Source organism: Equus quagga, unplaced genomic scaffold (genome assembly GCF_021613505.1).
Source record: "Equus quagga isolate Etosha38 unplaced genomic scaffold, UCLA_HA_Equagga_1.0 270_RagTag, whole genome shotgun sequence".
Taxonomy (NCBI): domain Eukaryota; kingdom Metazoa; phylum Chordata; class Mammalia; order Perissodactyla; family Equidae; genus Equus; species Equus quagga.
In genome coordinates, this window is record NW_025799872.1 from 386,491 (window position 1) to 413,338 (window position 26,848).

The window sequence follows — 26,848 nt, forward strand, 5'->3', positions numbered from 1 at the left end:
GAGGTTTCACTGCAGCCCGACAACAGGACTGCCGTTCCAAGGCCGCAACCACCGGGAAATCAAGTACGTCAGACACCCTGGAGAGTCGGTCCCCATAATGGGCCCTCCGCCCGCCCCAGTGCCCGGCCCACCCTATCCACGCCCAGGGGCAAAGGGCTGCCCAGACCCAGCCAAGAGTGCATGGCATTTGGCAGCCACAGTGTCATGGCTGCACCGTTGTCACCAATGCTCCTGAGCAAGGACAGAATCGACCCAGCAGGGGAACCAGCAAGGCCCACAGAGGGCCCTCCACCTTGCACAGGCCCCTGGGGCCCGATGCAGCCCAGCCCAGCCCAGCCCAGTCCCCGCCCTGAAGGTCTCGTGGCCCCTCACGCAGCCTCACGGCGGGACAGGACCGGAAGGGCAGGGGCCAGGACACCCACTGCGAGTGTCCCCCGGGAGGCCACGCCCACCCGCCTGGGCCATCGGGACCTTGTGGTCCCAGCCCAGCTTGGCTGCAACCCAAGGAGGGCTGCGGAGCCCAGGGCCACACGCCCGCCCCAGCCCCCCGCCTGTCCACGTGTGGCCGACAAATTAGGGAGCAAAGTCTAACCAGCGCGCATGGAAAATAATACCTTAATCCTCCAATTATCATACCAAAATCCTCTGCTTTCCCCCCAGCGGCAAACACCAAGTAAACCATCCACAAGAAATTAACATATTTTCCTCCGTTTCTTCAGCTGTTTTTTCCCAAACAGTGAATACTTAGAACAGAGCAAGTGGACCATCAAAAGCTGACCGACGCTCCAAATGGGAGACTTGGGAGAAGAACCGCCTGTGGTGGGCTGGGGGGCCGGCCCGGCGGACACGCGTGCACGTGTGCAGGCGTGTGCAAGGGCACACGTGTGCCTCAGAGTGGTCAGAGCATCTGCACCCCGGCTGCCCTCCTCTCGGGGTGCCTCTCCCTGGACCTTGCGGGGGTCCCAGGGCGTCTCGGGCTCCTCTCCGAGGTCTGAGCATCAACCGGTCACTGAGGCGCTGGCCCCAAGGGTGCGGAGCCGGCCCCGGGCATCAGCACCTCAGAGGGGAGGAGCCTCAGGCCAGGGTCCCGACCAGGCCAAGGCCACAGGGCATCTCTGCAGTGAGGGGTTAGGTTTGCACCAGTACTGAGAGAGAACACCGGATCCCGCAGGCCGTCTGCGCCTCGGAGAGTCGTGGACCCTGCAGCCACTCCACCCTCGAGAGGAAACGCCCGCACCGTCCGCACCAGTACACTGCACGCGAGACGGTAACTCGTGGAAGACAAGACGGCTGTGTGGCCCAGCGAGAGCCCCCTCTGACCAAGCCTGGACCCGCCTCTGGGGCCCTCTGTCCATCTGTCCAAGACCGGCCTGACATGCGGCCTCTGTAGGCCCACGCAGCCCTGGGACCTCAATTCTGGAAACACAGACTTGGAGGCAGAGGGGGCCGAGCAGAGTGCAGGTCTGGGGTCCAAGTGGGCAGCCAGAAGGCCGGGTGGGCCCTGTCGTCCTCAGGGCAAGCCACTCCGGCCTGGACATCACCATCCAGCACAGTCACCCTTCCAGGACCCCCACGCTCGGCTTCCGTTAGGCAGACAGAGTCTAGTCCTGCCTCTGCCACCTCCTTGCAGTGTGGCCCTGAGCAAGCTGCCCAAGCTCTCTGAGCCTCAGTTTCCCCATCCACATGGTGGGAATCTCATGTCTTGAGGTCCAGGAGGGGAGCCACCCTGCCCACCCCTGGTGGCTCAGGTCCCAGCGCAGGGAGGCCATGGGACACAAAGGCCCCACCCCTTGGTTACCTGTCAGTGGTACTGGTGGAAATTCCACATGAAAAAACATGGCCGCATGCTTAAACCCAAAATTTAACTGGGATTGAGAGAGAATCTAAGTGGGACCATCACGGGAGAAATGAGGCCCAGCCCGTCAGCCAACGTAAAGCCCAGAGGGGACGAATCCGTCTCTCTCGGGTCAGAGAACTGGGGTTGGTGGACCCGGCAGGGAGAGCCGCCAGGCCCAGCCGAGCAGACACATGTCCTCGGCCACCTGCCTGCCCACCTAGAATCCTGGCGCCTCCAGAAAAAGACCAGCACCTACACCCACAGTGAGTGGGCTCCCGACCCACCTGGACAGGCCACGCATCTGTCACACAAAGTCACAGTGCTGTGCTCTCCACCCTCTAGGCACCCTGAACGTGGTCAGGCCAGAGCTGGACACCAAGTGGTCCACGTGTGGTCAGACAGACTCATGGTGGGCCAAGACCCATCACCTCCCCCAAACTGGGCCCACAACCTCTATTAATATAACCTGTGGTGAAATCACAGGGTATGGGGACTGTCTGTCAATCCCTGCACTGGGTGGGCCCTGAGCTTGCAGCAATCGAAGTCTGTGCCCCTCTCAGGCTGCTGCTGGCTCCTGTGGTTGGGCTGTGAATCCACGTCTTGACACAAAGCTACTTGGGGCTTTACAAGGACAGTCTAGCTTGGTTCCCACGTGCCCCCAGTGGGTGTGGCGATCCGGAACCTGGTCAAGCTCTGAAGCCACTGCCTCCCTTGCCGCAGGGAGAGGTCCCTGCAGGAAAGCCAGCCTTGGGGTCCCAGAGAGGCTCGTCAAAGGCCCCTGATTCAGACGCCGGACACAGGACCTGGAATTGTTCTTATGCTCCTTTTATGACATTCGGGAAGTGACACGACACAGATGCTGGACATCCCAGGCCGAAGCAGCCCCAACACCACCAGGTGCCCAATGCAGCACTGTTTTGCGCAAGGGCCCCCAGGTGCGGCAGCCCCTCCGGCCACGGTGTCCCTTGGAATTGCTCCTCAGCCGCCTCCCTGTCCAGGCACCAGGAGGAGCACCTGTCCTCAGGGTGCTGTGCCTCGCTCGGGAGCTCCGCTGACACACGGCACCCGCATGGCCAGCCCTGACGTGGCTCTCTGGCTGCTGGCGCCAGCCCTGCTGGGCAAGGGTCCTGCTCTGGCCGCCCAGCCTCTGGGACGTGGGGCCTCGGAGCCCCCTGCGCGCAAACCACCACGGCCACAGTGCCCGCTGCGTGAGCACCCGCTCGCTCAGCCCACGGGCGCCCGCCTACCTGCTGGGGTTGTAGTCGAGCGCGCCCACCTCCTCGCTGGCCTGCAGCAGGTCCAGGATGCCCGCGGCCGAGCCCCCACCGTCCTTCTTCACCTTGGCGTTGCGGGCGGGCTTCGTGTCCGTGTCGATGCGCAGTGAGCCCTCGTCAGAGGAGTCGTCGCTCTGCTGCGGGGACAGGGCAGCCATCAGGGAGTGGCCGGGGCACAGGGGCTCCCGTTTCCCTTCCCAGAGAGAAGGTGACAGAAGCTTTTAAAGAGCTCACCTGGTGGGAGCGCACGCCTCGGGGCCGCTGGCCAGACACACCCGGCAGCGGCAGGGCCTAGGTGCCAAGCTCTCCACCGGGGTGGAGGAGCCACTCCCGCCACCCTCACCGCACCCCCCGACCCCGTCGCAAGGGCGGAGCTGTCCCCACACCCTGCACGGTCCCACAGAGGAGCGCTGGCTCACAGGACTGCATACGAGGACCCAGCACTGAGCAGATACAGGAGGGGCCGGTGTGCAGATGGGGAGCAGGCAGGAGAGTGTGCCCACACAGGAGGGACCCCAGGGAGCCCCAACAGGCAGCTCTATGGGGACGCCCAAGGTAGAGTGTGACCCAGAGGGGAACCCTGGCCTCCTTGGTGACGGCCGCCACGCCCTGGGTTGAATGTGGCTTTAGACGTCATCTAACTTCACACCCACACCTTAGTGTAGGACCCTCAGCAGGCTGGGCCACAACCCCATGCCCCTGTCATCAGGCATCAGATGAGCCTTCACAGCAGGTCCAGCTAGGAGGAGCAGCTCCAGAGGCCCCCCACCCGCAGAGACCCACAGACCCTCCATGCACCCACAACTGCCGTCCCTCTCGCGCGGAGCACCAGGGCTCACGATCCCACATCCAGAGCCCAGCCTGGCTCCCCACGAAGACACCCAAGGAAAGGGTGGGCCACGAGGACGCCCCTCCTGCCCCCCACGCAGAAAGCCCGGTCAGAGACGCTCCACCAAGCAGCGTGCGGCCACAGCCCTGAGGACAGCCAGGGTCCGGGACAGACCCTCGCTCGCCCCAGAGCACTCACCTTGTACAGCGCAGAGTCCAGCTTCGGCTTCGTGACGGGTGTGGGCAGCGCCTCCTTCTTGTCCAGTAAGACTGGAAGCAGAGCAGACAGGCGTCCCGCAGTGGCTTTGGGAGGAGCGGCGCCCGGCCGGCCACACCTGATGCCCACCACGCACGCCCAAGATGGCCCTTTTGGGGCTGGGCCTGCCCCTCTCACGTCCCCCCACTCACAGGACAAGTCCCTCTTGGGGGCATTCTTCTTCCTCCGGATGGGAAACTCGTCGATCTTGAGCTCCCCGTCGTCCGACACGTACTCGTACTCGTCCCGCACGGGCTGCGGCTTGTCCTCCTTGAAGTTCTGCAAAGCCCCGAACACCCCCGGGCTCGGCTGCGGCTTGAGGGCCTTGGAGCTGGGGCGGCAGAAGCAGCCGGTCAGTGGGCGTCCACACGGCCTGGCCAGTGGCCCCAGCACGCCGCATGGGCCTCAAAGGACCAGCAGCCGAGCTGGAGGCCTCCCCGCCCCGGGCCTCCTCCTGATGCCGGCCCGTCCTGAGCGCCGCCTCAGCCCTCCCCCTGCCAGCCCCTGGACACGCATGGCCGGCCCACAGCCTGCTCTGGGCCTCACACGAGCTCAGAGCCAGGTGGGGCCGGCGCCAACCAGCCGGGGCTTTCTGCAGAGCTATTCTGGAAAAATAAATTCAGGGCCTTGGTGTAGACGCAATGGTCTAAAAATCATCATTGAGCTCGTCTCCCTCCGGGGCAGGCAGGACTCCCGCAGACGGGGAGAGCCCGCCACGCTCCACCTCCCCACCCCCGTCACCCCCCCTACACCCCAGTCAGCGCAGGCCGGGTGCTTGGCAGGGGTCAGTGGGCCAGGGCGGGACGTCTGCAATTCTCAAGGAGGACAGCTCCGAGTCACAGCGGAAACTTAGAGGATGGCCGCGGGCAGCCCTGCCAGGTGTGGGCACGAGCTATGTCACGCCTCACGCACACGACACACATGTGTACATGCACACACACACCACATTCATGCACACACACACACACGACACACGTGTACACGCACACACACCACATTCATGCACACATGTACACACACGCACGCGACACACATGTGTACATGCACACAGACACCACATTCATGCACGCATGTACACACGCGACACACATGTGTACATGCACACAGACACCACATTCATACACACGACACACATGTGTACATGCACACCACATTCATGCACACATGTACACACACGACACACATGTGTACATGCACACAGACACACCACATTCATGCACACATGTACACACACGCAGACGACACACATGTGTACATGCACACACACATTCATGCACACATGTACACACACACGCAGACGACACACATGTGTACATGCACACACATTCATGCACACATGTACACACACGCACACGACACACATGTGTACATGCACACAGACACACAACACATTCATGCACACATGTACACACACGCACACGACACACATGTGTACATGCACACACAACACATTCATGCACACATGTACACACACACGCACACGACACACATGTGTACATGCACACACACAACACATTCATGCACACATGTACACACACGCACACGACACACATGTGTACATGCACACACACCAAATTCATGCACACATGTACACACACATGTGTACACGCACACACACCACATTCATGCACACATGTACACACACGCACACGACACACATGTGTACATGCACACACACCACATTCATGCACACATGTACACACACGCACGCGACACACATGTGTACATGCACACAGACACACACCACATTCATGCGCACATGTACACACATGTGGACATGCACACACACCACATTCATGCACACATGTACACACACGCACACGACACACATGTGTACATGCACACAGACACACACTACATTCATGCACACATGTACACACACACACACACACAGCCCTGCACACACACAGGTGCGACACAATTATAGAGTCGTGTCTGCCTTCCTCTCCTCCATGTCTGACTCTCTATAGCACGTCAGTCGTGGAGTTAATGCTGTGTAAAAGGTCCTGGGACGCAGCCGCTGAGCTCCCGATAAACCAAGGACATGCTCAGGGCCATGCAGTCAGGACCCCGGGGGCTGCAGGCCAGTCCCATCCCCCGGCTGGCTGAGTGGCCTCGGCACATGCTCTCGGGAGGAAGGCGCCCACCCGTCAGGCTCTGCATGGACACCAGACACTCGTCCGCTCTGTTTCTCCACCACCTGGAAGTGGCCTTCTCCTCCCATCTCGCAGATGAGGAAACTGAGGCCCATGGCAGAAAGGCAGTCCCATTCCCTCTGGGACATGCTGCTTACCGCCTCAGGGTGCCCATCCCGGACTCTGGACTCAGCCAGCAACCCAGCAAGCACCAGCCCCTCCTGGCACGAACATGCACGTACCCCAGGAGTTTCTTGTTGGAGAAGGAAAACGAGAACTTGGTGTCCTTGTTCCCTGACAGAGGAGACTTCTCCAACTTCTGCTCTTCCTCCATCTTCAGCAGGGAGTCGGGTTTGCTGTTCTGAAAAGCCAACCCAGGACTGTCCTTGAGCCCCATGCAGGCGGTCAGTGGGCAGAGGCGGCAGGACCGACCCCCTCTGGCCACATCCACCTGGACACTCACGCTCACTGAAGCCCTGACCTGCAGGCCCGGCCTGGGACAGTGCCCGGCTCCAGGGAGTGTGAGCTCCAACATGGGCCCGGCCACGAAGAGCAACGCCACCCGTCAACTCAGAGGGCAACGCGCTCAGCCTCTTAGGCGGGGTGCACCCAAGGCAACCCCTCAGAAGGCGGCCCCCGGAGGCCACACGTGGAGGACCAGACCCTCACAGAACTTCACAGCACTGCCCAGCTGGGGACAGGCAGACACACGCCTGCACACACCCCACAAACACGCACACGCAGCCACACAGGTGTGCACCTCCACTCATGCCACCAAGCCCACATGCACCCAGTATACCTCATCTCATGAAGGCAGCCCTCCCTGAGGGTGGGTTCATGCACCTCACGCACGCACACATACGCACACACACGCACACACATGCACACGCACACATCTCACCTTGTACTTCCACTTGGCCTCCGACTTGCTCTTAGTTTGCTCTCGGATTTCTAGCCTCTCCACGTCGTTCTGTGTGCTGATCACCTCCTTGTTGGGCACACTCAGGACGCTCTTTGTAGCCTAGAACACAGCAGCTGTGACCCAGCAGCAAAAATGGGAGGGCAGCAGGGTACCCTCAGGCTACAGCACAAGAGCAAGAGCCCACAGCACAGAGCTCCTGCCTCCAGCTGACCCACATACAGAAGCTCATCCACCCAGCCGACCACCCATTCACCCATTCCATCCTTCCATCATCACCCATCCATCCATCTATGCATCACCCACCCATCTACCCACCCATCCTTCCATCATCACTCATCCATCCACCCATCCATTCATTCCACCCATCCACCACCCATTCATCCATCCACCCACCCATCCATCCACCACCCATTCATTATATCCACCCACCCATCCATGAACCCACACACCCATCCATCCCCCCACCAATCCACCCTGCCTCCCCGGCTCCTTCCTTCCATTCATCCATCTATTCATTCATTCATCTACCCTCTTTGCCTTAAGGAAGAGAAAACCAATGTGTCCCACTGTAGCCCTGTGACATTGGCCTTAGCAGTTGCCAATCCCCTGCAAAGTGGGTAATCCTCTCCCACTAGCAGGAAATCACTTAAGGAAGCCTGGTCTCAGGGGCTTGTGGTCCCTAAAGCCCATACCTAAGACCCTGTGGTCACAGGTCACACTGGTGGTCCTCAGGGCCAGCCCCACCTCTGTCACTGCCTTTAGGGGCTCGCGCTGCCCTGGGCAAGCCTACTGTGCCCTGCCCCTCTCCTGTTCCAACCCCCCCGCCCTCCACTGGCCCATCTTCAGGTCTCATCCAATGCCTGGGCCCCAGAAGACTTAGCCAACTCTTCCCCTTGGGTGACCCTCTGTGATGCCACCCTGTTCCAGCACAGACTCACTGCTGCCTTCATCATAAAGGTCTCTCCTCAGCTGCCTGCAAGCCGAGCTTGCTGAGGCAGAGCCCACCACACCACCCTGGGTCTCGAGGATGACGAGGACATGGCGGCCCCAGTCCACCCCACAGGCCCAGCCCCCCGCAGCGCCCACAGGCCCCCAACCATGGGCAGGGAAGGCAAGGCCACCCACCTTGCCCTTCTTGGGCGGCTCGATCTTGGTCAGTGCCTCCTTGGTGTGGGCCTCCAGCAGGTCCAGGTTGGGGATGGTGGGGGAGGCGGCCCCCCTGCACTTCTTCCCTTTCTTCTTGCCCCCGTCCTTGAGCTTCAGTGACTTGGGGGGCTTCGGGGGCTTGGGGGGCTTGGGGACTTTGGATGGCTTGGGCATCTTCACGGCTTTGGGAGTCTTCTTTTTGGACATTTTCTCCAGGAAGGACCGAGGAGGGCTGGCCTCAATGGGGGATGGGGGCTCCTCCTTCTCCCGGTCCCCAAAACAGACCTCATCTGAGGAGACGGCAGTGGTCACTTCAGGTCGGGCAGCCTTGGAGGCAGTCTGGGGGGAGGAGGGGGACGCGTGACCAACCACCACCTCCCAGGAGGGTCTCACCGCCCCAGGCTGTGGGAGACTCTCAAGCAGAAAAGCAGTGTCCCTCTACACCATGTGACATGGGCACATCCACCTACACCGAGTGACACGGGCACATCCCTCTACACCGAGTGACACGGGCACATCCACCTACACCGAGTGACACAGGCACACCCGTCCACAGCGTCCGTGACACTCACACACCCATCCACACCATCCCTGTGAAACAGGCATACCCATCTACACCGTCCCTGTGACCCGCACACACCCGTCCACACCGTCCCTGGGACACACACACACCTGTCCACACCATCCCTGTGACATGCTCACACCGTCCACACCGTCCCTGGGACACTCTCACATCCATCCACACCATCCCTGGGACATTCTCACATCCATCCACACCGTCCCTGGGACATTCTCACACCTGTCCACACTGTCCCTGGGACACTCTCACATCCATCCACATCGTCCCTGGAGCATGCTCACACCCATCCACACCGCCCCTGGGACACTCTCACATCCATCCACACCGTCCCTGGAGCATGCTCACACCTGTCCACACCGTCCCTGGGACACTCTCACATCTGTCCACACCGTCCCTGGAGCACGCTCACACCTGTCCACACCGTCCCTGGAGCACGCTCACACCTGTCCACACTGTCCCTGGGGCACGCTCACACCTGTCCACACTGTCCCTGGGGCACGCTCACATCCATCTACACCATCTGTGTGACGGTGTCACACGGCAGCATCAGCCCCTGACCCTCCCCGCCTTGATGGGGACGGCTGGCCCACCCTGAGGCACAGAGGGCTGAGAGCTGTAAAGGCTTGCTCAAACAGCGTCTCGAGGGGCTGAAGTCCTCTCCCCCCAGAGTCCCCTGATCGCGGGCAGCTGCGGAGGAGCCCCCGGCTATCTCCACCCACTGTGCTCCTGCCAGGAGACCGCTGGCCGGCCACAGGGGCCTGGGCACCAGAGCCCCATCATGTAGGCGGGCCTGCCCTACGGGCTGGGCCATCTGGGACATGGCTGTCCTCGGCGGGCAGCTCTGGGGAGGGCCAGGGAAGACGGGCAGAGCCTCCCTCGGCTGGGCTCAGTGGCCCTGGGTCATCGGCCCAGGGCCAGCCCCACCTCGCTGAGCCGGATCTCCTTGGCGAGGTCTTTGATGAGCTGCGAGGGCTTGAAGTGCTCCGGAAGCTCGTCCTCATGCTCCGCCAAAGCCTGCAGGACAGCCAGGCACAGGTCAGCGGTCAGCCGCGCGTGTGGGCCACACCTGCCTCCACCCCTGCCCACACTGGGCCCCATGCAGGCTCAGCCTCAGGGGCCCCTGACTCCCACTGTCCGTCCCTCCAGGCCGTGCCCCACCTCCCACATCACCGCTCAGACAGGCGTGAGGGCAGGGGCCGCCATGGCGTGGACTGGTCACGCGGGTCTGGGAGGAGTTAGTCTACGCGGGCCAGACACAGCCCCAAGGAGGAGGCCCTGCTGTGACCCCACTCCACAGGTGGAGAAACCGAGTCCTGGAGAGAACAAGGTGCCCGGGGCCACCACCAGCTGTGGAGTGGATGTGGGCCGTCCGTCCTTCCTGGCCACACAGCTGAAGTGAGGCGAGAGGGACCCCCCGTACCACTCCAGGCCTGGGAGCCAGAGGAGACGAGGCCGCAGGAAGGCCCTCGGAGGGCACCGGCCGCCCACCCCGCCCAGCCCGCCTGTGAGAGCAGCAGGAAGTGCACAGGGGCCCCTCCTGGCCTCCCGCTAAGGCCTCCCGCAGCCTGTGGGGCCTGCTCGGACTGCGCTGGCTCCCCCGACTGGGAGGAGCCCCCAGGTGGGGACACTGCCCCAGAGGGCGCCTGAGACTGACAGGACCCCCTCCTCTCTGTACAACGAACTAGACAAAATGCCCAGGGGAGTCGAAGTCACTTCTCCAGGGCCTCCATTAGGAGATGCGGCTGAGGTTTGGGCGCCAGTGAGGGGGCTAACACTCTACTGTGGGGCGCGGGGGGCCAGGGGAAAGGACCGCCCACATCACAGAGCCAAGTCAGCCTCTGAGCTGACACCTGGGCCACCTGGAGGGCCGAGAGGGCGTGCCAGCTCTCCTGTCCGACCCAGCGCCTGGTCACCTGGGCCGTGGCTGCCCCAGGCCCTCCCTGCCCCCGTGCTCCTGGGCTGACGCAGCCCCATCTCCACCGCCCACCTTCCTCCCACTGGCTCTCCCAGCCCCCACCCCTCAGGCCAGGCCCCCGGGTGGAGGGCTCCCTCTTGACCTGGGCAGGTGCACCCACCGCTCTTCACACTCCTCCCCACTGAAGGCGGGATGAACCCTGGGGACGGATGGCCCCACCTGCCACCCCCCTACCCTACCCTGTCCGGCACACCCCCTACCTGCTTTTTTGTCCATGACCTGAAAGCACCATTGAGAATTTTCGCTCCCTGGACTAGGTGAGGGGGCAGCTGCTTCCCGGATTTGTGAGAACCTGGGGGACACGCAGGGGTTCACTCAGGGGGCGCCCGCCCGCCTCACCTGCCACCCCCAAGATGCCCAGTGGGGCCATCAGGGCTGACCTCCCAGAGCCTTCACCCGGCCCCACCTGCCCAACTGCCAACGGTTTCTCTTGGAACCCGGGGGGCGCCCTGCAAGGGGCAGGACTGGCCCTCCCACCGTCCACCCGTCAGGTCCCTCACCCAGGCGGCCCAGCGCCCCCTCCCCTGGTCCCCTGCCCGTCTAGGCAAAAGGCCACAGTTGCACCCCACACCAAGCGTCCCAGCGCTTTCTGATACCCACCCTCACGTCGCCCTGCACGGCTCAGGGACACCAGCAGTGGGTCTGGTTCCTGCTGGGGCAGCCCAGAGCAGGTATCGCCTCAAACATGCCCTTGGGGGTGGGGACCAACTCCACAGAAAAGGGATAGAGCGTCCCCCTCTTCCCGCCAGAGAGCTCACTCCAGCTCTGACGTGCCAGGAAACTGTCTGCCTGGCCCATGCTGTTCCCTGGGTCCCTGTGGCCCGCCCGTCCCATCAGCCTCCACAGAGCAGGGTCCGAGGCAGAGGCTGGGTGCCCCCCACAGCCCCATCAGTCAGCAGTTGTCCCAGCTTGAGCCATCAGCCAGCCCCAGGGTATGGCTCTGCCCACGCTGCCCCCAGGACAAGGCCTCCAGGGCAGGGCCCTCCCTCCGCCAGGGGGGAGCTCAGGCTCGAGTCTGGGGAATGAGGGACGAATTTCAGTGAAATTTGGCCGGCTGGGGTGATGGACGGTTTCCCCCTCTCCTCTGGAACTAGAGCCAATGGGCAGAGGGGCCTGAGAAGGCGTTCCCTGGTAGCTCTGCTTGGAGCACGACAAGCGGCTTCCGGAAGAGCATTGCTGAGAAGGGAGACACCACAAAAGCAGGCGCCCCGCAGTTCCCTCCTGCCGCTGACCTGAGCAGGCGGGCGGCCGCCCGGAGCCACACGCCGAGCCCAAGGCAGGGCCTGAGACAGAGGATGGCTGAATCCACAGAGGGCAGGAACCCACCTGCCCAGAGCCGAGCCCACCCTGTGTCCCCGAGCTCCGCATGCCGTACCTTTGAAGGCCTCCAGCAGGTGCTTCCCCATGTACCAGCAGGCTGTTTCGAAGTTGGGAAACTGAGTCAGGCTGCCCAGTTTCAACCTTCTTTCCACCTCGTACGCTCTAGAAGCCACAGCAAAGAACTGTTCAGGGCACAGAGCCCTGAGCAGGTGACGCCAAAGGCAGGTGAACCAAAGGCAGGTGGGTTCATGCCACAGCCAGAGGCCACGACAGGCCGCAGCGAGGTCACAGCCACTCAGCCTCCAGACCAGGGGACCACATCAGGACGAGAGCCCTGCGTGGGGTGAGCCCAGGGCCGCAGCTCCCAGAACCCTGGGTCACTGTCCAAGGAGGAGGCAGCTCAGCCTTTGGATTCACCCCAAACCCCCCACGGGCCGCAGCGGCTGTCCAGTGACCAGGCGCCTCGGGGGCCCTGGTAAGGTCTCAGTCCACTTCCTCCTTCCTCCCACACACATGGGGGCTGGACCAGGCAAACAGTCATGCCCAGGGCCGCCCACAGGCTGGGCCCAGCCGGACTCAGGGGAGGTGCCATTACAGTGGTGGTGGGGACCCTGCTGGTGGAGCCCGGGGTTCAGGCGCAGCCCTACCTCATCTGCATCTCCACGCTCAGGCTGTGGAGGAAATGTCCCGCGAAGGCCAGGCAGTCCACGGGTGTGAGTGTGGCGTAAATCCAGCCTGGGGGAGACGGCACGGCTAGGCCTCCATGGGGTTCTCATCCCGCTCTCCACCAACGTGGCCTCTGGCTCCTGCCAGCCAGTCCTCAGTGCCCCTGTCCACCCGGGGCTCCTGGAAGGAGCTCGGCCCTGGCCCTCGTGTTGGGGGGGCGGGGCGCTCCAGGGAGGAGAGACCAGGTCCGAGCTGGCCCAGTCTGTTTAACGCAGCCCCACACAGTGCAGACTGGGAAACCGAGGCCCCAGGGCTGAGGAGACTTGCTCAGACCCATCCCAGGGTCAGCTTGCCCAGCCCCCCCGAGCTCCCCATGCAGGTGCACACCCCCAGAGAGGCAGGCGGCCCTCATCGCCCTCCGAGGCAGGCCTGGGCCAGGTTGCAGAAGTAACCGACTCGGGAGGCCAGGGGAGGGACTCAGAGGCACAAACAGACGGACATGGGGCCTCCGCACACAACGAGATCTGAACAGAACTGGCCGTCTGCTCACAATAAGGAATGGCTAACTGTGCGTTTCTAGGGAGTGACGACAGTGGTGTGAGTGTGTTATTTTTAAAAGGGAGCCTCCCAGAGGTGGCAGAGTGTCTGTGGGTGTGGTGTCTGTGAGGGGTTCGTCTGCTTGTTCATGCTTCCCCTTCTGCAGACGCTTGACATGGCAAGACCAGCACACACCACCTGACCATGTGGCCCAGCTCTCAGGACCTGCTCTCAGGGCCACGCAACCCCACGCCCCCGGCCCGGCCTCCGTGAACACAGCCAGGCAGGAAGCTATGGGGGCTCACGACCCAGAGGTGGCCCCAGAGGTGACCGCAGAGTAGCATGGGCCCCAGGGCAAAGCAGGGACAGCCAGGGTGCACACCCCAGGGCAGACACGGGAGACCCCAGGGGCGGGCGCGGTCGGAGACAGAGCTCACCGGAGGGGATGAAGAGCGTCTGGCCCTGCTTGAGGGTACACTTGTAGCATTTGTCCACCTGGTCGGCAAAGAACATCTCGCTGTGGTTGGAGGCCGACTGCCAGCGCTCATAAAGGGAGATGTTGGCGGAAGCCGGCTTGATGAGATAAAAGATCTTCTCCCCCTGCCAACGAGAGGCCACTGGCAGAGCCCGCCACGTGCCAGGGACGCCGAAGGGCACAGAGCCCACCACATCCCGGGGACAATGAGGGGCGCAAAGCCAGCCACGTCCCGGGGACGCTGAGGGGCACAGAGCCCATCATGTGCCAGGGACACTGAGGGGCACAGAGGGGCCATGTCCTGGGGTTGCCAAGGGGCACAGAGCCTACCACATCCCAGGGACACTGGGGATCCTGGTGATGGGTTCTGGCTTGAACACCATACCGCCCAGGCCACCGTTCCTCCCCAAAGCGGGGCCACCTGTGCCTTGCAGCCGAGAAGTCTGCATGTTGGGAAGGTCTGGGGACAGGAACCCCAGCGTGGTCGGGCCACCCCCACCCAAATGCCACGTCTCTGCAGCACGGAGGATTGCTGTGGCCGCTCTGAGGAGCGACAGGAAAGCTCTGGTCACGGGAGGGCTTGGTCCCGGCAGAGATGGAACGATGTCCCCTCCAGCCCCCGGCCCGCCCTGGACCAGAGAGCCGCAGAGGCCCTCGCGCCCCAGGGATAGACGGCCAAGCGGGATTTGCTCAGGGCCTTGCAGGGTCAGGAGCCGAGCTGCCCACCACACTTGGCTCCGGCAGGTCTGGGGAGGCCGGGGCGGCTGGGCCGAGGCCTGTGGGCCCCCTTTCTTGCCTGTCTTCAAGTCTCCCTTTTCTTTGGCTTTCCCTCTGCCCCAGCCTGGGGCCCCCAACAGCCCCCTGCCGCTCGGATAGCCCCACAGCGCTGCCCCCCGCCCCCAGCCCGCCCCTCACACTCCAGTGCGGAGCCCAGGGGGGCACGCTCCCTCATGCCCTCTTCCAGGAAGTCTCCCCAGCACTGCTCTCCCTTCCAGACACAAGCAGACACTGAGCCCTTTGCCACCACTCCAGTGGGCGCCCCCTGACTGCTTCACGAGCCTCAGTCTTGAGAAAAAAGCCACACAGCGGTGCTGCTCTGGGCCCGAGGTGCACCTGCCCCCACGCCTCCCGAGGGCCACACATCTGTGTCCCTCCTGTGCAGAAATGTCCGGTCCCTCGTGCCCCGGGTGCTGGCACTGTTAGGGCTGGTGGGGACTGCAGGTGGTCCTGCATGCCAACTGCAGCCTGGTCAAGGGGGGGGTGTGCCCCCAAGGCCCACGTGGGGCCCACACGGGCAGGACAGGGGCCAGCGCTCACCTTGAGCACGTGGTACCAGGCGGAGGCACCCCCGGAGTCGATGTGAAAGTCGGTGTAGCTGTCCTTCACGCAGATGAGGCAGTACTTGGTCACCTTGGGCTTGGCCAGCAGCGCGTCGTCTGGCCAGTAGTTGTCCACCCAGGACAGTTTCTTCACGATGTCAGGCGGCTCCACGAAGCTGGACATTCTGGGAGCAGGGACAGGGAAGCGGTCAGCAGTGATGGGCCCACATTGGTCACGAGCAGACAGAGGTGGCAGAGGGCGGGATGGGCCCAGCTGCGGTGTGGACGTGGCAGGCCTCTCACTGAAGACGGGCGTGGAGCAGGCCTGACACCCGCCCACCCTAGAGGCAGCCCCGTCAAGAGAACTGGATACGTCCCGACACCCTGGTGTTGCCGGGCGCAGGCAGAGAGTGAGTTCCTCCCACTCACAGTCCAGGCGCCCGGCACCCGTGAGAAACCGCTGCTCCCCAGGGCGGACAGGCCCGAGACTCCCAGCCAGGGCCACCACCAGACCAGCTGACTCGTTCCCAGGGAAGACGCGAGACGGGTACAGCGGCTCTGATTCAGTTACTTGTCACTGTCCTGCATAAACCCAGATGTCCCGCTCGCGCCACCCGCGCAGTGACCCTGCAGCCGCGCCCAGTGCCAGGTCTCGGGGTCCCAATGCCTAGGGTGGGAGGGGATCCACACACGTCTGTCCAAGGTCGCACCCACCCAGCAAGACCATCCCAAATCACGGGCCAGGCCACCCAGCCCCAGCCGCAGCCACAGGCCCTCCTCTGAGTCTCTAGCATATTCCAAACTGGAAGGCATCCTCGTCCCCCAGGGGCTCTCACTGGCCGGCCATATCTGCGCCCCCCACATCATGACCTCTGCAGTCCAGGCGCAGCACTGCCACAGGAGAGGGGCCCCTGCCCCCCAGCCTGGACCCTCACACCCTCCACACACCACACACCACGGCGGGGGTGGCTGCCTCTGCCTCCTGACGCAGCCCCACTGTCCCTCTTTCCTCGCTCAGGTGCAAAGCCAGCCGGTCCTCCTGCCACCAAGCCTGCTGCTCCCCGGATTCCTCCAGAGGCCCCCGGGGTGAGGGGAGGTGTCCCACTGCCCGTTGGGTGCCCGAGGCCTCTGTGGGCAAGGGTGCAGAGGTGACAACGTGTGTCCAGTGACAGCAAGAACATCACCCTTGCTCCGCCACACGGTGGGTGCCTCCCTGGTCACAGGGTATGTTCGTCACTGCGGGACCCTTGAGAGCCGCCCCAATGACCCATGGGGTCAGGCCTGACCCTTGTGGCCCCAGCAGACACCTTTGGGGACAGACCGACGTAGTGGAGACCACACCTCCTCCCTCTCGGATGGAGAACAGGACCCCAGAGTGTGCTTGAAGGCCCTGGCAGCAGGACCATGAACGGCCCCGTGTAATCTGTGCACGACCCTCTGCCAGCAAAGCGGCGGCCCTAAGAGGCCCAAGGGGAAACCAGAGGCCAAAGCACCCTCTCCTCCTAGCTCCTCGCCCCAGTATCTCCTTGTGAAGACCCCTCTGGGCAGGGCAGCCGATGAAGCTGGCGGTGCTGTGACTCAGTGTATTCTTTGGCACCAAAGCCACAGTCCTCAGAACTCAGCCTTGGAGATCATCCTTCTTGTGAACACACAGGGAAGAGGCTGCTTTCTCCAGATACCATAATCCACCTTATTTCCCTCTTTCCTTTGCTGTCAGGAAGCTCAAAGAAAACCCAATGTCCCATTACATTATCTTGTTACAGCTCCTGACATAGGTCCGTATTCCAGTCCTCAGCGTGGGTCTCGATAACTATTTTTTCCTAGCTGCCCTTTTGCACATGTTATCTCATGTGCTTTTAAGAAGCCGGCAAGGTGGAAATGATCCCAAAATGAAGCCGTTCTTAAACTAAACCATCATCAACTCACGCCCAGCGGTGAGCGAGTACACCGGATCTTTCCCAGAGGACCAGCTGGAGAGCAGCGGGACTTGATAAGGAGGCAAAGCAGGTGGAGCTGGTGGTCCTGGGAGAACTAGGTCTCAGGGTCAAGGGGTGGAGCCGGAGGCTGACCAGCCTCTGACCTGGAACTAGCTGGGCCTGGACAGCCATGGCACGCTGTGCGGGACCTTGTCCCTGAGATGAGTGGCCAGCGGGAGGGGACATGACCTGTGGGGCTCAGGCTGGGACGGCAGGGACCTGCGGCAGGCAGAGAGCTGCTACAGCACAACCCCACTGTGCTGAGGTGCCAGTGAATGTGTGCGTGGGTACGTGTGCAGACCGTGAGTAAGGGTGTAAGCACATGTGCATGTGCGTGCAGTGCAGGGGCAGGTGGGAGCGTGGACACCTGTGTGTGGGTGTGTCAGCGTGGCTGTGAGTGCGAGTGTGCGTGCATGAGCATGTGCGTTCTGGGCCGGTTGGGCGCTGTTACGGCAGGTCTCTGGGGAGCAGGTGGGGAGGCCAGTGGAGGGCCTGGCTTTTCCTCCTTATTTCCTGCCTGAATCATTCACAATGAGTAACTTTCATAGTTCAGAAGGGAAACAGCAGCCCGGCGTGGCGCGTGCACACTTGACGCTCGCGCCCGGCTCACCTGGTGTCGGAGAACTCCAGGTTGGTGAGGTTCAGGACCCGCTTGCGGTTGGTACTGTAGTAGTAGTCCACAAACTCCTTCAGCTTCATCTTGCAGTCCTTCTGCTTGGTGACGTCCGTCACGTCCACGCTCCGCTCTGGGCCTGGGGGCAGCCGGGGACAGTGAGCATGCCGGGGACGCTGGCGCGGCCTCCCCCCAGGCCAGGCCGGGACCGCCGAGGGGACGCTCGCCCACCCTCGCCCAGGGGTGCCGTCGAGGGCAGGGCTGGTCGCTGAGGCACTGGGCTCTGACATCTGAGCCCCCTCGGGCCGCCGTGAGCACCCCGCGGAGCAGCGAGCCGGCCGAGCACGGGCCTCAGCCGGGGTGTCCAGACTAGCAAATCAAATGCAGGGCATCAGGTACACTCCAACTTCAGGTAAACAACAAGGACTTGTAGTGTAAGTACGTCCTGAACAACGTGGGGACAAATGTACACTTCAAATATGAAAAGTCAAAAAACTCTTTTCTAGGGCACCAACTCATTATTCTGAAAATTGATAAATAAAAGGAAAAACGTTTCTCCTACGTTTTCTGTAGTTGATGAGGAAAAGCTCAGGGTAAAAATCATTGACGACGGAAAGCAAGTGCCAGGTAAGCAGGTAACTGATGAGGGAAACTTCTAGACTCACAATTGACAGAGGGAGAGAGGGCAGGGCGAGCAAACCTCCCCCACAGCAGCCTCCATGGCTGTCAGACCACGAGCTGGGACGCGGCTTTCCGTGGACGGAAGCGGCTGCACGGCTGGACCACGGCTCCACCCCCGGGAGGAGTCCTGCCCACACCCTGGACACAGGTCAAAGCAAGGGCCTAACCTCATGCAGGAACCCTGGGGACCCCACGGGACGCCGCCCACCACACCTCCGAGGTGGGAACTTCTCCAGCAAACGCGGGAATGGGAAGGGGGCGGCGGTACAGAAGGAGACCGAAGGACCTCTCAACCCCGTGCGGCCTGCGGGTCTGGTCTGGATTCTGACTCAAACAGCCAAAGGCAAAAGGTGTTTCTGAGGCAACTGGGGAGAATTAAAGTGGGTCTTAGATGACACTAAGGAATTATCATTAGTCTTGTCGAGTGCAAGAATGGAACTGTGATCATACATATTTTTAAATTGTCCATTGGGGCACGTGCGGGAGTTTTCATGGGGAAATGATGGATGTACCAGAGATTTGGTTTAAAATAGCCGGGGGGGGGGGGGGGGGGGGGGGCGGAAGAACAGCCAAACTAGGGGGTTTTGTGACCAGTATTGGGCACGTGGGGGTTCACTGTTTACTTCTTATGTTGTATGTGTGAAAAGTTTCATTATAAAAAAATGAAGAGGAGAAAGAAAGACATTTACAATGGAAGCATCTAACCTCCCCATGAGGTAAGCTGCCTCCCGCTCCTGCAGCCACAGCTGGGGTCGGGGCAAGGGGACAGGCCCGGCCCACCTGTGCAGCGGGAGCCTGGGGCGCAGACGGCAGAGCTGCAGGGGGACGACACCAGCTCACATGTGGGAAGAGCTTAGAAAATGCCTGCCGCCACTGGTGGGCACTCCCTGGATATACTGTTACACAGGTGCCACGGCCTGGCAGAAGCAGCCCCGGACAGCGGCCATTGCCAGGCTGGAAAAGTGGGCCCCTCTCCCTCCCTGTCACAAGCCAGTCAGCCCCAGGGCCACCCCAGGTGGCTCCGGCTCCAGAGGAGGACTGCCCTGATTGTCCGGAACGGCGATGGCTTCCTGTGTGGGTGCCACGTGCCCAGATGATCACATTTGGTCCCACACCCGCCCCCACCACAGGCTTTACAGATGCAGATGGCCAAGCTTTGGGCGATGGAGCAACTCGTCTGGGGGTACCAGCACCTGTGCCCTCTCCTGTCTGGCATGTGGCCGAGGCCAGTCTGGGCATTTGCCTTTTCAGGTCTGTTCCTCCTCCCACCCCGGCATCCTCATGAACAAGGCGAGCCCCAGCAACCGCGAGGGCGTCAGAGCAAGGGCCATGTGGCCACCCCCCACCAAGGTCACCGCAGGGGTGGGCTGGCCTCTCCGTGCCAGCTCTCCAGACAACGTCCCAGCATACACGGCACCTCCTACACCCAGCGGTGTCCTGACTGAGGGTCCACAGCACTGGGAGCTGCTGGGGGACAGGAGACGGGGCTGGCGACAGCATCAGCTGGAACCCAGAGGGATCCAGAGAGAGGTCAGGCCCCAGCAGAGGCTGGGAGACACAGCACGGACCTCAGGGGCAGTGGCCGACACGGCCGGGGCCCTCCTGGGCAGGACTGTCCTCATGCAGAATCAAGGGATCCCCAAGACAGCCCCCGTTTTGCAGCAGCGCGCCTGGAAGGGAGCCCGGAGCTCCCAAGTCTCATGAGCTCAGCTGGCTCTGGACGCAGCCAGTGCCTGGGCGGCATGCACACGGCCTCGCGGCTCCCCCAGCGCCCCCCGCCCACGAGAAGCGGGGCACTTACCCACGTAGTTCTCGACGTCGCTGACGTAGAAGGTGGGGGCCGGGACTGCCAGGCCCAGCCCGTCTTTCTTGGGGACGAGGATGGGCTCGGTGAAGCCGTGCTCCTCCATGTAGCCCAGTGTGAGCTGGCTGCCCGGCACGCGGGCCACCACGTCCTCCGCGCTGCGGGCAAGTGCGGGGCAGAGGTCACACGAAGCCCAGCCCCTGCCTCCTCACACCCAGACTGGCCCGGACGGGGCCTCCGGGCCAGAGACGCGGAGCAGAGCTCCAGCCACAGGCCTCCTGCAGCCCCAGGAGAAGGGCTCGCCACAGCGCCACATCTGGGGGTCACAGGGCAGCCATAGGGCAGACACTGCAGGTCCCTCATCACAGACGGGAACTTTGAGGTCCAGGAGGCCCAGGCATCTGCCCGCGGCCGTGGTAAGTGGGGGATGGGGACACATGGCCCCGTCTCTCCTACTGAAGCAGAGAGTGAGGGCCCCTGCCTTGCTTTCCACCGACCCCCTCAGCAGGACTCCTCCCGGCTGAGACCCCACACGGGGCGGGTCTGGAGCCTGAGGATGCGGCCGGTGGGGACAGACCCCTTTTCAGGGAGAAGTCACCCCCCGCACAGGTGGAGCACAGGACCCGGGCGGCCTGGCTGCTGCGGCCAGCAGCTCCCCATCCTCCCTGCCCTGCTGAGAGCCAGGGCTGCCCTGGGTGCCAGGGACCAAATGGCCCCTGCATGGTGATGCTGGAAGCGGGGCAGCGGGGGAAGTTGGATGCTGTCAGATGAGCACGCAAGGCCACAAAGCCACAGCTGAGAGCAGTGCTGGGGGAGACTGAGGAAACGGTGTCAGACTGGGCCTGTCGAGGCCGGAGGAGCAGGAGCGAGAGGCACAGGGCTCCAGGCGGAGGGATGTGCCAGCAAAGGCCTTGGATGGGGGAGAAGGGGGCACGTGTGAGGAACGAGAGGGAGCTGGGGTGGCTGGGGGCAAAGGCTGGCTATGGCCTTCCACCTCGTGCCAAGAGCTCTGGGGAGCCACTAGATAGCCCAAGAGGGCAGTGACAGGAGGAGGTGTGTCTAGCTGCTGTGTGGACGAGAGTGGACAGGGTCAGGATCGGGGTGGGCAGGGCGACCGTGGAGGAGGAGGCTCAGCGTGTGGTGCCTGGACCAGGAGGCGGCAGTGAGAGGGAGAAGGCGGGCTGAGGAGGTCAGACGGGGGTGGGAGAACAGGGGAGGCAAAGGTGGATGGCTGAGGGAGGGGCCTAAGTGACGGAGGGGCAAGGCCATCAACCGAGGGCTGGAAGAGGGACAGGAGTGGGGCGGGGGCAAATCCGAGTTGAGTCGGGACACATCTGGTCTGAGGTTCGTGTCGGATTCACCAGTGGATGCACCTGTTGGGCAGACACGTCAGGAGCTCAGGGGGACTAGAGGCGGGAGAAGGGCTGAGGAGCCGCTGGCCCAGGGACAATCTGTGAGGCCAAGGGAACGGCCACGAACTCAGAGGGTGGGCTGAGAGCAGGGTCCTGGAAACTCTCAGAGAGAGCAGTTAGCAGGAGAGGACAGAGGACAGCCAGGGAGCCAGGGTCACAGTCTCCGCGAGGACAGAACTCAGGCAGAGAGGCACGCACAGCCACATCTTGCCAAGAGGTCAGCTAGGTGAGGACTAAAGAGTGACCCCTGGGGTTGACCACAGGGTGACAGGGTGCTCGGGACAAACCAGAGCAGTGAGTGGGAGGTGAGGCAGGAGGAGGAGTCTGTGTGGTACCCGCTCGCAGCAGCTCTGGGAGTGTCAGGACCACACAAAGGCAGCCACGCAGCCGCGAGGCAGCGAGAGGCAGAAGGTCACCCTTGATGAGCTGGAACCCAAGCTCCTGGCTCAGTGGTGAGAGATCCAAAGTCACTGCGCCCATGGACGGGTCTGGAACTGTGAAACCCATGAGGACCCAACAAAGGCAAGCAGGAAACCACCCGTGGGGACAACTCAGAGCCCAGGCAGACTGGCGGCCACGCAGACGACGTCTCTGAAGACGACGCTCACAGAGGAGGTGAACCACCAGGAGGTGGGCCAGCAGACACGTCCGCCAAAAAAGCAGATCCCAAGAACCGAGGAGAGTGGAGTGGTTGCAAAAGAGATTTTAAGACAAATATGTTAAACACATTCAAAGGAATAATGAGAGGATTAGGGAAAGAAGAGGGAAGGAGGAGAAAAGAACAGGCAACACTGAAAAGGAACTTAGAAATTCCAGAAATGAAAAATATGATGATTTAAATTTTTAAAAACTCAATGGATGTATCAAATGGTAGCTGGCTGAAAAAAAGAAAGATTTAAAAAATATGAAAGATTTGAAAAATAACAGAGAAAATGGGGAAGAAAAGCTATTAAAAGAGAAAACAGAACATTTTTCAGAATTGAGTTATGAATCCTCAAATTAAAGGATCTCACTGAGTCCTCAGCAGGATAAATAAGAACAAAACGTACATCGAGAGGCATCACAGTATACCTGCAGAACATCAAAGACAAGGAGACAATCCTAAAAGTTCCAGAGGAAAACACAGATTATTTACCAAAAACAACAAACGAGCAAAACCCCAGCAACCAGGCGGACAACAGACATCTCATCAGCAACAAGACATGTCAAGAGACTACGAAATAATATCTTCAAAGAGTTCAAGGAAAGTAACTTTTATCCTAAAATTTGAGATCCATTTTAGAAAATTAGAAACATTCAAGAATAAAGATGAAATGAAAACATTTTCGGATACAGAGAGTATTTTCTATAGGCCTTTACTGAAAGAACCACTAACGGAAGTAACTCAACAAGAAGGAAATCGAACATAGAAAGAAAAAGTGGGATTCAAGAAACAACGGAAAATTGATCTACAGATTCCACACAGTCTCTGTCAAAATACCAGCTGACTTCTTTGCAGAAACTGACGAGCTGAACCTAGAACGCTGAACAAAAATGCAAAGCACCCAGATGACCAAAACAGTCTCACAAAAGAAGAACAAAGTTGGAGGAACAAACAGTTTCGAAATCCACTACGAACTACGTAATGAAGACTGGGTGGCACTGGCCTTAGAAGAGACATACGGATCAACGGACCAGAACTGAGCGTCCAGAAATAAACCCACACGTCTGTGGTCAATGCTCTTCCTCAAGGGTGTCAAGATGACTCAGTGGAGAAAGAATCGTCACGTCAATAAGTGGTGGTGTAGGGGGAACTGGATATCCACGTGCAAAAGAATTGAGCTGGGCCCTACCTCACACCACATACACAAATTAACTCAAAATGAGCCAAAGACCTAAATACAAAAGCTAAAACTATAAAACTTTTACAAGAAAATACAGAAATAAATCTAATGACCTTGAATTTGGCAATGGTTCCTCAGATTAGACACCAAAACCACAAGCAACAAAAGAAAAAAAATACATAAATTAGACATCAAAATTACAAAACTTTTGTGCTTCAAAGGACACGATCAAGAAGGTGAAAAGACGACTCGTAGAGTGGGAGAAAGTATCTGATAAGTGACAAGTATCCAGAACATGTAAAGGACTCTTTCAACTCAACAATGAAAACACAATCCAATTAATAGGAAGGGCTTAAAATAACCTGGAACTGAACTTCTGGTTTCAACTCCAACATGTAAAGAGCTTGGAAATCGTTACTCCCATCCTCAAAATGAGAAAAAATCTGAACAAAATGAAAATCAACTACTTTTCTTAGAATCATCATAAAATTGGGGTTATAGGGCAAACAGCCACCCCAAAATCTGGGGAGACAAGAAATACAGAAAATCACAGCTGAGATAACCTTACCTGAAGCAGAAGCCACTGGACGCAGTAACTGGGAGCAGTACTTAAACGGTAATTTTTGTCAAACTGTGGAAGCTGAGTGTGGCCTAGTCTAAGAGTTAAATGCTCGTGGGGGCCCGGTCTCAGAGAAGACCTACACTTTCACAGGTTTTACCTCCAGGAACTCTACCAGCTTCTCCTGGTGAAGATCTGCTCCTTTTCAGGCAGGGGGAATGGAGAGTAACTATGTTTAGACACACTCAGAGTGTTCTCCATAATGAACGTCTACCCACCAGGAGAACTTACCGTGCCAGACCCTCATCCGACAGGGGGCAGGGCAGGCAGCCAGCTCCAGCCCCGCCAGCTTCCCATCTCAGGTAAGGAGAGAAACAGCAAAGGCCAAGAGATGCTTCTAAAGTTAGCAGTGCAGCCTTGGGTCTCTAAACCCTGAGATTTACCATTAAATTACAGACACTTCCCCTCCCCAACCTTACCCCACTGAACTGCATAATAACAGTTGAGTATAACTGACAGAGCTGCAGGACAGACTCTAAGAAGGAGTTCTTAGGGAAGCCCAAAGAAAGCAGGAGGGGAAGGAAACTAGAAGGACGTGATGGGTCTGGCCCCTCAGCCACAGCAAACCAGCCAGTCCCCAGTCAGGCCATTGCAAAACTCACATGAAAGCACTACCTCCCACAGTTCCTATCACTCAATACATCACGTCCAGCTTTCAACAAAAAATCACAAGGCAGCCTAAAAGGCAAGAAAAGCCACAGTCTGAAGACACAGAACACACACGAGGACAGGGCTCAGATACAGCACAGAACGTGGAGGTGTCCAACAGGAAATTCTCAAAATTATGATTCATATGTTAGGAGCGCTAACGGATGAAGTGGACAACATGCAAGAACAGACGGGTCGTGTAAGCAGAGAGGTGGAAACTCTAAGAATCAAAAGGAAATGCTAGAAATAAAAAAACAGTAACAGAAGAATGCCTTTGATGGACGTCAGTAAACTGGACACGGCTGAGGAAAGAATCAGTGAGCCTGAAATCACATCAACAAAAACTTCCCAACTTGAAATGCAAGGAAGAAAAATAATTTTTTTAAAAATGGGGAACAGAATAACCAAGAAACGTAGATCAATTACGAAGAGAGTAACATGTGCATGATGAGAATATCAGAAGGAAAAGAAGAGAAAGGAGCAGATGAAGTGTTTGAAGTAATAATGGCTGAGAATTTTCCAAAACTAATGACAGGCATGAAATCACAGATCCAGAAAGCTTAGACAACACCAAGCAGGATAAACACCAAAAAATCCATACCTAAGCATGTCATAGTGAAACGGCAGAAGATCTAAGACAAGGAGGATATCTTGAAAGAAGCCAGACAAGAAAGATCTATTTCTGGCAGGACAGTGTAAAGAGCTCTACTGACCACACCCCAGTGAAACTGGTGAAAATTATTTAAAAAACAATGATTCAAAGTCTCTGGAAATAGTCCCAAGAGCAAACAGAAAATGGAGAAACATCTATTCAAGAAAAATCTATGAAAACTTGGTAAGAAAGGCAAAAATATGTGCTATTTGGACAAGACCACCCCCTCCCCACCCCTTCCAGCTCAGCGAGGAGACTTCCTCCAGAGGCTGCAGCAAGGACACAGGAATGCTGAGTGGCAGAGGCCTTCTTCCTGGAGGGGCAAAACCTTAGTCTTTCCCCTCCTGCCCCACTGTCTGTTGCTGAGGCTAAACCTTTGGCAAGGGCAGCCAAGAGGAGGGGGCTCCCTTCCTCCACCAGCACACACTCCTGGAACTGAGACTCCACCCGAGTGTGGCGCCCTGAGAGCATGGGGCCCTGCTCACCCGTGCCCAGCCTCTGATACTCCCCATTCTAGGGGAAGTCCCAGCCAGAGCAATTAGGCAAGAAAAAGAAATGGAGGTAACTCAGACTGGAAAGGAAGAAGTAAAAGTGACTGCCTGCAGATGACATGATCTCGTACTTAGGAAGCCGTAAGGAGTCCACCAAAATCCTACAGAGCTAATGAACCAGCTCAGCAAGGCTGCAGGACACAAGATCAACATACGAATTCAAGTATTTCAGTACAGTAGCAATGAACAATCTGAAAATAAAATTAAGAAAGCAATTCCATTTAGAGAGCATCAAAAAGAATAAATTACTTAGGAATAAATTTAACAAGGGAAGTGCAAAACCTATGCTCTGAAAACCACAAAGCATTGTTAAAATAAATTTTAAAAATCTCAATTAATGGGAAAGTATCCCATGTTCATGAGTCAGAAGACTCAACACTGTTAAGATGGCAAATACTCTGACTCTGTTCATCTACAGATTCAAGACGACCCCTCCCAGAGTCCCAGCTGACGGAGAAACTGACAAGCTGATCCTAAAATTCATATAGAACTGCAAGGGACCCAAAACGACCAAAAGAATCTTGAAATACAAACAAAGTTGGAGGACTCACACTTCCCGATTTCAAAACTTACTGCAAAGCTACAGTAAACAAGACAGTGTGACACTTGCCTAAGGATAAACAGATCAGTGGAATACAATTGAGTGTCCAGAAATAAATGCATACGTCTGCGGCTAAGTGTTTTCAACAAGCGTGCCAAGACCATTGAATCACAAAGAACTGTCCTTTCAACAAATGCTTCAGGGACACACGAATAGCCACCCGTGAAGAAATGAACTGAGAGCCTCACCTCACGCTAC

The 26,848-nt window shown here is 59.2% G+C and overlaps 1 protein-coding gene across 1 annotated transcript in view; it reads right to left on the minus strand.

The window, feature by feature from the left end:
- LOC124233910 (lysine-specific demethylase PHF2) overlaps positions 1 to 20,524 on the minus strand; it is a 28,573-nt gene extending 8,049 nt beyond the window's left edge. Inside the window, exons 1-14 of the mRNA XM_046651200.1 lie at positions 20,342 to 20,524; positions 17,857 to 17,998; positions 15,269 to 15,455; positions 13,914 to 14,076; positions 12,921 to 13,008; positions 12,329 to 12,435; positions 11,154 to 11,245; positions 9,903 to 9,992; positions 8,378 to 8,737; positions 7,232 to 7,351; positions 6,573 to 6,691; positions 4,348 to 4,526; positions 4,139 to 4,209; positions 3,085 to 3,245 (exon numbers count right to left, since the gene is read on the minus strand). Coding sequence (XP_046507156.1) covers positions 3,085 to 3,245; positions 4,139 to 4,209; positions 4,348 to 4,526; positions 6,573 to 6,691; positions 7,232 to 7,351; positions 8,378 to 8,737; positions 9,903 to 9,992; positions 11,154 to 11,245; positions 12,329 to 12,435; positions 12,921 to 13,008; positions 13,914 to 14,076; positions 15,269 to 15,455; positions 17,857 to 17,998; positions 20,342 to 20,450 — 1,988 coding nt within the window. The 5' untranslated portion in view covers positions 20,451 to 20,524. The remainder of the gene's footprint in view (positions 1 to 3,084; positions 3,246 to 4,138; positions 4,210 to 4,347; positions 4,527 to 6,572; positions 6,692 to 7,231; positions 7,352 to 8,377; positions 8,738 to 9,902; positions 9,993 to 11,153; positions 11,246 to 12,328; positions 12,436 to 12,920; positions 13,009 to 13,913; positions 14,077 to 15,268; positions 15,456 to 17,856; positions 17,999 to 20,341) is intronic.
- Positions 20,525 to 26,848: the final 6,324 nt, after the last annotated feature.